The sequence below is a fragment of the Suricata suricatta genome, chromosome 6, assembly GCF_006229205.1.
Source record: "Suricata suricatta isolate VVHF042 chromosome 6, meerkat_22Aug2017_6uvM2_HiC, whole genome shotgun sequence".
NCBI lineage: Eukaryota > Metazoa > Chordata > Mammalia > Carnivora > Herpestidae > Suricata > Suricata suricatta.
This window is the reverse complement of record NC_043705.1, coordinates 30786881-30797464: the sequence shown is the minus strand read 5'-3', so window position 1 is coordinate 30797464 and position 10584 is coordinate 30786881. Positions and strand designations below refer to the sequence as shown.

The 10584-nt window shown below is 45.3% G+C and overlaps 1 protein-coding gene across 1 annotated transcript; it reads left to right on the top strand.

The window, feature by feature from the left end:
- The first annotated feature begins 3405 nt into the window (after positions 1-3405).
- CD14 (CD14 molecule) lies at positions 3406-4895 on the top strand. The gene is made up of 2 exons (XM_029942072.1): positions 3406-3595; positions 3685-4895. The coding sequence occupies exons 1-2, from the start codon at positions 3593-3595 to the stop codon at positions 4798-4800; spliced, it is 1119 nt and encodes a 372-aa protein (XP_029797932.1). The 5' UTR covers positions 3406-3592; the 3' UTR covers positions 4801-4895.
- Positions 4896-10584: the final 5689 nt, after the last annotated feature.

The following is a 10584-nucleotide window of genomic DNA, read 5'->3' as shown; positions in this document are numbered from 1 at the left end:
CTAGGTACTGGGGAAACACTGGTGAATTTTTTTTAAATTGTGTTCCCTTATCTCGGATATCTGAATTGTGGCCAAGTAAGCCTTGCCTGGTCTAATCTCTGCGTACCTCTCCAATCTTCAATGGAAGGGTGCCTCGACTAACTCACCTCTCCTGGGATCTTCTTTGTTCCAAGCCTTTGCTTTCTTCCTTCTCCAGGCTTTTGCACAAGCTGTTATCCTCCCTAGAGCTCTGTCTCTGTCCCACCCCCCAATAAACATCCGTCCCTTAATTAACACCACCCTCAAGATCTCAATTACAATATCCCCTACTCAGAACTACTGTACCTGTGTCCCTGTCATGAGAGCCTATAGCAATACATACTTCATAACCCTTTCTAGAGCTGTCATTAAGTTACAGTGTAATTGTTTGGTGCTGTCGCCTCCCTTTCACAATTCCAAGAAAGCAGAGTCCTGGTAGCACTTAAGAATTTCTCTTGGAGGCCTCTAATTTTTAGAAAGCTATTACTTAGGCAAATAAAAGAGCAAAACCAGGAAAGGGAACTATTCTTCAAACCAACTTCCTCTGGTAGTCTAGTGGTTAGGATTTGGCACTTTCAAACCAACTTCCTCCCTAGAATTTAATTTCATCTCTTGGAGTCAATTGCCTTCAATCTCTTCCACAAAACACCTAGTTAAGTGTCTGCAGACCATTATGCTGCCCCCACAACTCTCCAGGCCCAGCATTCATCCAGTTCCGGGATAGCCATTTACTGAGCACCTACTGTGAGCCATGCTCTGGCTGGAGGTAGCACCTGGGTCTTGTCTCCTCTGTCATGGGACAGGCTGCTTCTAACACCTACATATTTCTCCTGCGGGCAAGGTAACACAAGTCACTAGGCAGAGTCACCTGCTTAGAGAGTTACAGCTGCCCACCCTGGTTTTTTTGCACTTATCTGCCCACCAAGACGGTCAATCCCAGGGGCACCTGGGTGGCTCAGTCAGTTAAGCGTCCGACTTCACCTCAGGTCATGATCTCACAGTTTGTGGGTTCGAGCCCCATGTCGGACTCTGTGCTGACAGCCTGGAGCTTGCTTCAGACTGTGTGTCTCCTTCTCTCTCTGCCCCCACCCCACGTGTGCTCTGTCTCTCAAAAATAAATAAATGTAAAAATAAATAAATAAAAAACTGTCGATCCCATAAACAACAGCCCCAAGTCCTCTCTAATACAGAGCTCACTGTTCTTTCTCCACAGCTCCCACAAGTCCTTGGTTTTTCCCTGTGAGCCCTCTTCTCTATGGACTGTAGCTCTGAGTCTGTGTTTGCCTCCCCCACCTGCTGGACTACTTGAGGTGAAGGACCAAAGTGACTCCATGACAGGCGTCAAATAAGCCTCAGAAACTAGAAAGCCTACGTTTTTGTTTCCCCAGGTGTGACTCAGTAGCAACGGAGGTAAAAACAACCCACCTGTTGCCCAAGCAAATACCACCACCAGCCTTTTAGTGAGCTCAAATTAGCCAATCACCCTACGCTGAGCCAACCCCTGCCGATGTGTCGACCAATCATCTTGTAATCCCTGCCCCTCACCCCATCCCTTGCCCCCTGACCATAATAAAAACCCTGCTGGATTGATGGTCAGGGTTCTGAGCACGCATCCACTGTGTTGATGAGGCCTGAGAGTCCGAGCTCGAGCCCCAATAAACGCCCTTTGCTTTTGCATACGTGACTCGGACTCCTCGTGGTCTTTGGGGGAATCCACGATCTTGGCAGAACAGAGGGACTGTGATGGCCATGTCTGCATCCCCGGTTTTGTACCAGTCTTGACATTTGGTAGACAAATGATAGATATTTGTTGAATCAAGGTGTGAGTTGGGGATCTTTGCAGAACCATTATTGCCCCTCTTCATTTGTGCCCCAGAGCGCCTCCCCTAAAATGATGGTGTTTGCTAAGGAGCCAGGCTTCAATGGCCTGAGTCTTCTGAATGCAGAGGCTTTGGTGAAGAACATAATAATCAGAAGTACTCTCAATAGATGTGGCTCTGTAGTCATAGAGAGGTATTGTCATTTTCTCCATTTTACAAATCAGGAGCCCAGAAATCTGAGGCCCAGAAACTTGCCCAAGTCTTACAACCTCAGTGGTAGAGCTGAGATTCCAAGTCTGGCTGTCTGACTGCAGAGTCACTGTATTCAACACTGAGCTATCCTCACATCTGGGTCCTCAGGGATGCTCCAGTGACCTGGCCTGGCTTTGGGGCATGGCTCAGGGTATCAGGGAATGACTAACAAGGCACGGGGCGGGGGGCAGTCTGGTATGATGAAGCCTCCCTGTTTGGAATGAGGACAGATGTGAAGCCATTTCTGAAAAACAGAAGTGAGAATTCAAACATTATTTTTTTTATATAGCTCTTTCCCCAGAATCCACAGGTACAAAACTGTGAGGGGAGTTATAGATACATAGTCCTTACACCCCACTGTGGGACACTGCTTTTTTTTTTCTTGGCAAAACAGGTGAGTTACTAATTAATCCTCATTCAACATGGGTCCAGCCTTTTTTTTCTAGGACACAGGAATTGTGTTGGGGAAAAGGCAGGGGAGAGCTAGGTGCAAGGGGGAAAACTGGGTTAGAGATGCCTTGTTTCTTAATTTCAGGATAAGGAAATGGAAACTCTAAGAGGTGGGGCTACTTGGTCAATGTGTGAAAGCTATTACTTTCTTTTTTTTTTTAATTTTTTATGTTTTTTATTTATTGTTGAGAGACAGAAACAGCGCGAGCAGGGGAGGGTCAGAGAGAGGTAGACACAGAACAGGAAGCAGGCTCCAGGCTCTGAGCTAGCTGTCAGCACAGAGACCGATGCGGGGCTCAAACCCACAAATGTGAGATCTGACCTGAGCCGAAGCCAGACACTCAACCAACTGAGCCACCCAGGCACCCCATGCTATTACTTTCTTAATAAACAAAGTTTTTAAAAGAATTAGTCAGCCAAAAAAAAAAAAAAGGAAGAGAACTGTTCTTCAGACTAACTTCCTTCTCTTAAACCTCATCCTATCGCTTGGAGTCAACATATGAAATCTGCAATTCCTTCCACAAAATATCTGATTTATATCCGAAGATATTCAGGGGATTGGATTCGGGTGTTGGTAAGTTACTAGTAACCACCAAGACTATAGAGAAGAAAAAAAAAAGAAACCACTGGTTGAGTCACTGGAATATAGGCAGAGGGAGGTAAGAGTGCTGGCCTGAGGCACAGGGGATCTTTCTTTCTCAATAGCTCTTAAACAAGCCTGGGTGTCTGACTCATCAGGGCACTGCCCTGGGGCATTGCACTCTAGATGCCCTACAAGATCCTTCCCGTTAAGGTCCCTCTCCTGGCAAAATCCTTCATTGCAAAATTTCCCAGAAGAGTAGTGCATAGAGTGGTTGGGTGGCAGAGAGGTGGGGAGTGACCAGGGTTCACAAAGGAAGTAACAGAGTGACATCCCAGAGTTACATAAACTCTCAGAGACCGCCAAAGAGGACAGAAAACCTGTGGGGAGCCTAGAAACCATAGAGTGCCGCTGCATAGGAAAGAAGCCAGAGTCCGTCCCTGAGCCTGCCAGGACACAGAGGCTCCGAGACATGGTGAGTGTACGGTCTTGGGGCCGAAAGGGAACTACTCGAGGAAACCCAGGGACTAGCTGGAGCTGCCCTGACCTCTCCTCTCTTCCCAGGTGCGCGCGCCCTGCTTGCTGCTGCTGCTGTTGCCAGTGCTGTGCGTCTTTGCGACCACACCAGACCCCTGCGAAGTGGACGATGACGATTTCCGCTGCCTCTGCAACTTCACGGATCCTCAGCCCGACTGGTCCAGCGCTTTCCAGTGTATGGCTGCCGTCGAGGTGGAGATCCACGGAGGCGGCCGCAGTCTGGAACAATTCCTAAAGGCCACAGACGCCGACCCGAAGCAGTATGCTGACATGGTCAAGGCTCTGCGCTTGCGACGACTCACAGTGGGCTCTGCACAGGTTCCCGCTGTGCTTCTGGTTGCCTTCCTGCGCGCGCTCTCGTACTCCCGCCTCAAAGAACTGACGCTCCAGGACCTGGCGGTGACTGGCGCGATGCCGCCGCCGCCTCTGGAAGCCACTGGGCCTGGGCTCTCCACCCTCAGTCTCCGGAACGTGTCGTGGGCAACCGGAGGTGACTGGCTCGCGGAACTGCAGCAGTGGCTGAAGCCGGGCCTCAAGGTACTGAACATTGCGCAAGCACACTCGCTTGCTTTTCCCTGCTCCCAGCTCCGCACCTTTCAGGTCCTCACCAACTTAGACCTATCAGACAATCCCGGACTGGGCGAGCACGGACTGACTGCCGCTCTCTGTCCGCACAAGTTCCCGGCCCTTCGGGCTTTAGCTTTACGCAACGCCGGGATACAGACGCCCAACGGCGTGTGCGTGGCGATGGCGGCGGCGGGTGTGCACCCCCACAGCCTAGACCTCAGCCACAACTCGCTGCGCGCCACCGCCCCAGGCGCTCCTGGATGTGTCTGGCCCAGCACCCTGAACTCTCTCAACTTGTCGTTCGCTGGGCTGGAGCAGGTGCCTAAGGGACTGCCGGCCAAACTCAGCGTGCTAGATCTTAGGTGCAACAGACTGAACAGAATGCCGGGGCCAGAAGAGCTGCCCAAGGTGAGTAACCTGACACTGGACGGGAATCCCTTTATGGACCCTGAAGCCCCCAAATACCAAGAAGACCCGATGAACAATGGCGTGGTCCAAGCCTGTGCACGTTCGGCCCTGGCGGTGGGGATGTCCGGGACCCTCGCGGTGCTTCAAAGGGCGGGGGGCTTCTCGTAAAGCCCGGGAGAGACTAATGAAGTGGCTCAGATTGCCCTGGCTCGTCAGGACGGCTTAACCCTCTGCCCCATCTTCATTAAAATCTGAAACAACGATCCGTGTCATTCATTCACTCAACAGATGTGGGTACTGGGTGTTTGTGATGTGCTGGGTACAGACCTGGATGTGGAATCCATTATATTTAGACTTTCTTTGGCCTAATTACCTAGAAACCTAAGAATAGAACTTCAAAGAGGGAAGGGGCAGGGAATATTGCCTGTCTAGGCTGTGCGTGAGAAACGGGGTTTGTGTGCAATCCAGCTTTCTGAGGAGATTACTGGTTAAAGGATGTTTGAATGATAAACATGCCTAGCAAGTTACAGGATGTTTCTTCTGTGGTGCACTTTCCATGAGACTGCTTTTCCCCCTTCTTACCCCCAAAGGTAAGAAAAACCAGAGCCACTTGCTTATTCTCTGTCTCTCTCTCTCTCTCCCACCCTCCTGGGAGAAGAGACAGCTATGCTACCTGTCCTACATAAGCTCTGAGTTTCATAATTTCAGGGTTTCTCTTCTGCTGTGTAAAATCCCTCGGCACACAGGTACTCTGACTGAATTTGTTTATTCTAACAGATTTTTTTGTGCATGTGGAATTTTTTTCAATTTTTTAATGTTTATTTTTGAGAGAGCGAGCGAGCAGGGGAGGGGCAGAGAGAGAGAGGGAGACACAGAATCCAAAACTGGCTCCAGGCTTTGAGCTGTCAGCACAGAGCCCAACACAGATCTCAAACTCATCGAACACAAGATTGTGACCTGAGCTGAAGTTGGACGCTTAACCAACTAAGCTACCCAGGTGCCTCGTGTGTGTGGAATCTTTAAGATTTTCTACATATAAGACCATGTCATCCGTAAAGAGATAATTTTACTTCTCCCTTTCCAGTTTGGATGCCTTTTATTTCTTTTTCCTGCCTAATTTCTTTGGCTAGGATTCCACTATGTTAAATAGAAGTGGCAAAAGTGGGCATCCTTGTCCCTGATCCTAATCTTAGAGCGTAAGTTTTTAGTCCTTATTGAGTATGATGTTACGTTCATTGGTTTTTAAGATAAGAGAAATAACATGGCTGTATGAAGATGGGAATAATTCAGTAGAGAGGGAAAACTTGATAATATAGGAGAAAGAAGGGAGTCTTGCTGGAGGAATGTCCTTGATAAGTAAAAAAGGACTGGTACCAGGGCATCTGGGTGGCTCAGTCGGTTAAGCAAATAACTCTCGGTTTCAGCTCAAGTCATGATCTCATGATTTCGTGAGTTCAAGCCCTACATTGGGCTGTGTGCTGATGGTGCCAAGCCTGCTTGGGGTTCTCTCTCTCTCCCTCTCTCTCTCTGCCCCTCGCCTACTCATTCTGTCTCTGTCTCTCTCAAAATGAATAAATAAACTTTAAAAAAGAAAAGAAAAAAGAAAAAAAGGACTGGTACCTAATTCTTGAGTAGAAAGATTGGCCTCAGAGGAGGCACACAGTCAATTTCTAGTGCCAGGTTGGAGGGCAGAGTATCTGGGCAAAGATGCTCCGGCGGTAACAGGAGACTGTGGAACTTCTACAAAATTGAAGCTGTAATACAGATCTTCCTCACGGTTCAGGATTCAACTCAAATGCCCCCTCATCTGAAGGAGCCACTCCTGCCTCATAATCCTGATCACAACATCCTGTTCTTTTCTTTACAGCTTTAACCTCAACTGGAAATCATCTTCTTTATTCATATCTTTTTTGTGTGTTGAGTAGTATTGTGTTGGAAGCTCCGTGGGAGCAGAAGTTGTGTCAGTCTTGTTTACTTCTGAAACTCTAGTCCCTAAAACAGGCCCTGGCACGTTGGTACTCCATTAATTTTTACTAAAAAGTTGACTAAATGAACGGAAAAGTGAGCTGAGGGCTTTAATGCTGCCATGAGCTAAGTGAGAAATAAAAAACTGATTAGCGTTTTTCTTCACTAAGGTTAAGTAAAGACTTTTGCCTAACTGCAGTTGGAGACCAGAAAATATGTGTCACAGTTCTAGTCACAAGGCATGTGGCATTTTTTGAGCTGATAGTGCACAGCAACCTAGGAGTAGGATTTATTCATTCAAAATTGGGGGTAGGTAGAAGTTCTTGTTCAAAATGGTGATGTAGGTAGATCCTGAATTCATCTTCTCCCACTGATACACTGAATCTACAGCTGTACATGAAACAGTTTCTTCTGAAAACAAACAAACAGAGAAAAATTTGAAGTGTTTGCACACGGCAGCCTGAGGGAGACCCAAGGATTGGGCAAGTTGCGCTGATGAGGGCGAGGCCGAAAATTGTGCCCTAGACAGGGAAGGAAGTAACAAGGAGTACGAGATAGATTATAAGAAGTGAGGGATCCACTTCCACATGCGGAATGAAGTTGGATATCCGGTGTGGTGTGATGAATTGAATATTGCAAGAGTAGGACTGGGGTCACAGGACTTCCATTTCTGAGCCAAGAATCAATCTCTCTGTAACTTCCTCTTTTGTTCCTGTGCCCTTATCTGGAACCAAACAGATGTCAATTCTTTTCCTCATACCCTGAGTCAAGAGTTTCCACTCTTTTCCATGAAGTCTTGTTTTCACTAACCGCCCCCCCCCGCCCACTTATCATGATCAGAAATCCCGTATTCTCCAAATCAGAAGTGTCTCTTTTTGAGCCACATTGAATTATCTACACAGGAAGAAACTGGAACACTGACCTGGATCTTTGAGAATATAAAAAAATCTCTAGTGGTTTTTTTGGTATGGTATTATGAATGATAGGTATGATATTGTGGTTATGTTTAAGAAAGTGCATGAGGAGTAGGTTGATCGTCCAACTTTGGCTCAAATCATGATCTCATGGTTTGTGGGTTCGAGCCCCATGCTGGGCTCTGTGCTGATAGCTCACAGCCTGGAGCCTATTTCAGATTCTGTGTCTCCCTCCCTCTCTCCCTTCCATACTCAGGAGTGCGTGCGTGCTCTCTCTCTCTCTCTCTCTCTCTCAAAAATAAACATTAAAAGATTTTAAAAAATCAATTGTATATCTATATCGTTGCAATGAACATCCTGAAAATGAAATAAAAAAAATTTATTTACAGGGCACCTGGGTGGCTCAGTTGGTTAAGCAGCTGACTTTGGCTCAGGTCATGATCTCAATGTTCATGGGTTCAAGCCCCGCGTCAGGCTCTGTGCTGACAGCTAGCTCAGAGCCTGGAGCGTGCTTCGGATTCTGTGTCTCCCTCTCTCTCTGCCCCTACCCTGCTTGCGCTGTCTCTCTCTGTCTCTCAAAAATAAATTTAAAAACAAAAAAATTATTTACAATAGCATCAAAAAGAATACAATACTTAGGAGTAAATATAACAAAAAAAGAACAAACTTATAACTCCTAAAACTACAAAATGCTGTTGAAAGAAATTAAAGAAGATTCCTTATTCATGACTCTTAATATTATTAAGATGTCAGTTCTCCCTTAATTGATCTGCAGATTCACTGGAAGTCTTATAAGATTGTAAACTGAATTTTTGTAGAAATTGACAAGGTGATTCCAAAGTTCATATGGAATTTCTGAATATGCTGTAGAGAAAGCAATCTTCTAAAAGAGGAACAAAGTTGGAGGGCTCACACTTCCTGATTTCAAAACATGTTGTGAAGCAAGAGTAAAGAGTTGTGAAGACACTGTGGTACTGGCATAAAACAAGCGCAGATTTCAGTGGACAAGAAGCAAGAGTCCAGAAACAAACCCATGTTTCTATGGACAGCTGATTTTGACAAGGATGTCAAGAAACACAGAGCCTGATGCGGGCTCGAACCCACGAACCATGATATCATGACCTGAGCTGAAGTTGGCCACTTAACCGACTGAGCAACGCAGGTGCCCCTTAAAATTTTTTTAAATGCTTATTTATTTTTGAGAGATAGAGACAGAGTGCAAGTTGGGGAGGGACAGAGAGAGAGAGAGGGAGCCACAGAACCTGAAACAGGTTCCACGCCTTGAGCTGTCAGCACAGAGCCTGACATGGAGCTCAAACTTGGGACCAGCGAGATTATGACCTAGGCCAAAGTCAGATGCTCAACCAACTGAGCCACCCAGGTGCCTCAAAAGACTAGTCTTTTAGAAATTTCTTTTTTTAAATGTTTTTTAAAATTTATTTTTGAGAGACAGGGAGACACAGCACGAGCAGGGGAGGGTCAGAGAGAGAGGGAGACACAGAATCCAAAGCGGGCTCCAGTGTCTGAGCTGTCAGCACAGTGCCTGACGCGGGGCTCGAGCCCACGAACTGCGAGATCATGATCTGAGCCAAAGCCGGACGCTTAACCGACTGAGCCACCCAGGCGCCCCAAGACTAGTCTTTTAAACAAATGACACTGGGACACCTGGATTTCCAGATACAGATGAATGAATGTGTATCCTTAACTCAGGCTGCATGTAAAACTTAACTCAAAATGGATCAATTACATCCAAATGTAAGAACTAAAACTATAAAGCTCTTAAAAGAAAGCACAGAAATTACTCCTCATGACCTCTGATCTGGCAATGAATTCTTAGATATGATACCAAAACCAAGAACAACAAAAGAAAAAAACCCAATAAACTGAATTTAATCGAAATAAAAACTTTTCTGCATCAAAAGACCATTATAAAAAAGTTGAAAATATAGTCTACAAAATAGGATAAAATATTTGTAAATTATATATTTGATGATGGTCTGAGATCCAGGATATATATACAGCTCCTATAACTCAGTAACAACAACAAAAAAAGCAAACAATTCAAGTAAAATATGGGGAAAGAGTTAAATAACCATTTCTCCAAAGAAAATATACACATGCCTGACAAGTACATGAAAAGATGCTCAGCATCATTATTCATGATGTGTTGGGTTCTCCTTTGTGAGGAGGGGTCCTGGGGAGACGAATAAATAATCAAACAGGTATGAACGCCACAACTGCAAACGTCACCAAAAGCTGGTGGCTAATGGCAAACTTTATTAGGAATAGTATGTTATTTATTTTTGTTTCTTTTAAATTTAAAAAAATTTAGTTTTTCTAATTTATTTTTGAGAGACAAAGAGAGAGAGTGCAAGCAGGGGAGGGGCAGAGAGAGAGAGAGAGAGACACAGAACACAGAGCCTGATGCAGGGCTCGAACCTATGAACCTTGATATATGACCTGAGCTGAAGTTGGACGCTCAGCCGACTCAGCCACCCAGGCGCCCCATACCTGGGAAAAGAATTTAAATAGATATTTCTCCAAAGAAGTATACAAATAGCCAAACAAGCATGTGAAAAGATTCTCAAAAATCATTGGTCATTAAGGAAATGCAAATCAAAACCATAATGAGGTACCACTTCACACCCACTAGTATGGCTTTAATAAAAAGATAAAAATAACCATTGGTGAGAATGTGGATAAATAAGAATGCTTTAATGTTGTTGATGCAAATGTCATATGGTGCAACCACTGTGAAAAAAAGTTTGGTGGTTCCTCGAAAAGTTAAATGTATAATTACCATATGATCCAGCAATACTATTTCTAGGTACATATGCAAAATAATTGAAAAAGGGTATATAAAACAAACTTTGGTGCCAGAATGTTCATAGAGGCACTATTAAAATCAACTCTATGACAAGATTGAAATGGAAGATTGAAAACCTGGGTGGCCTTGCCCTGGGAGACATTTTGGTCATAAAATATAGTATTAGAATGGACTCTTTACTCTTTTTTTTTTTAAGTATATTTACTTATTTAGAGAGAGAGAGAGAGAGAGAATGAGCAGGGAAGG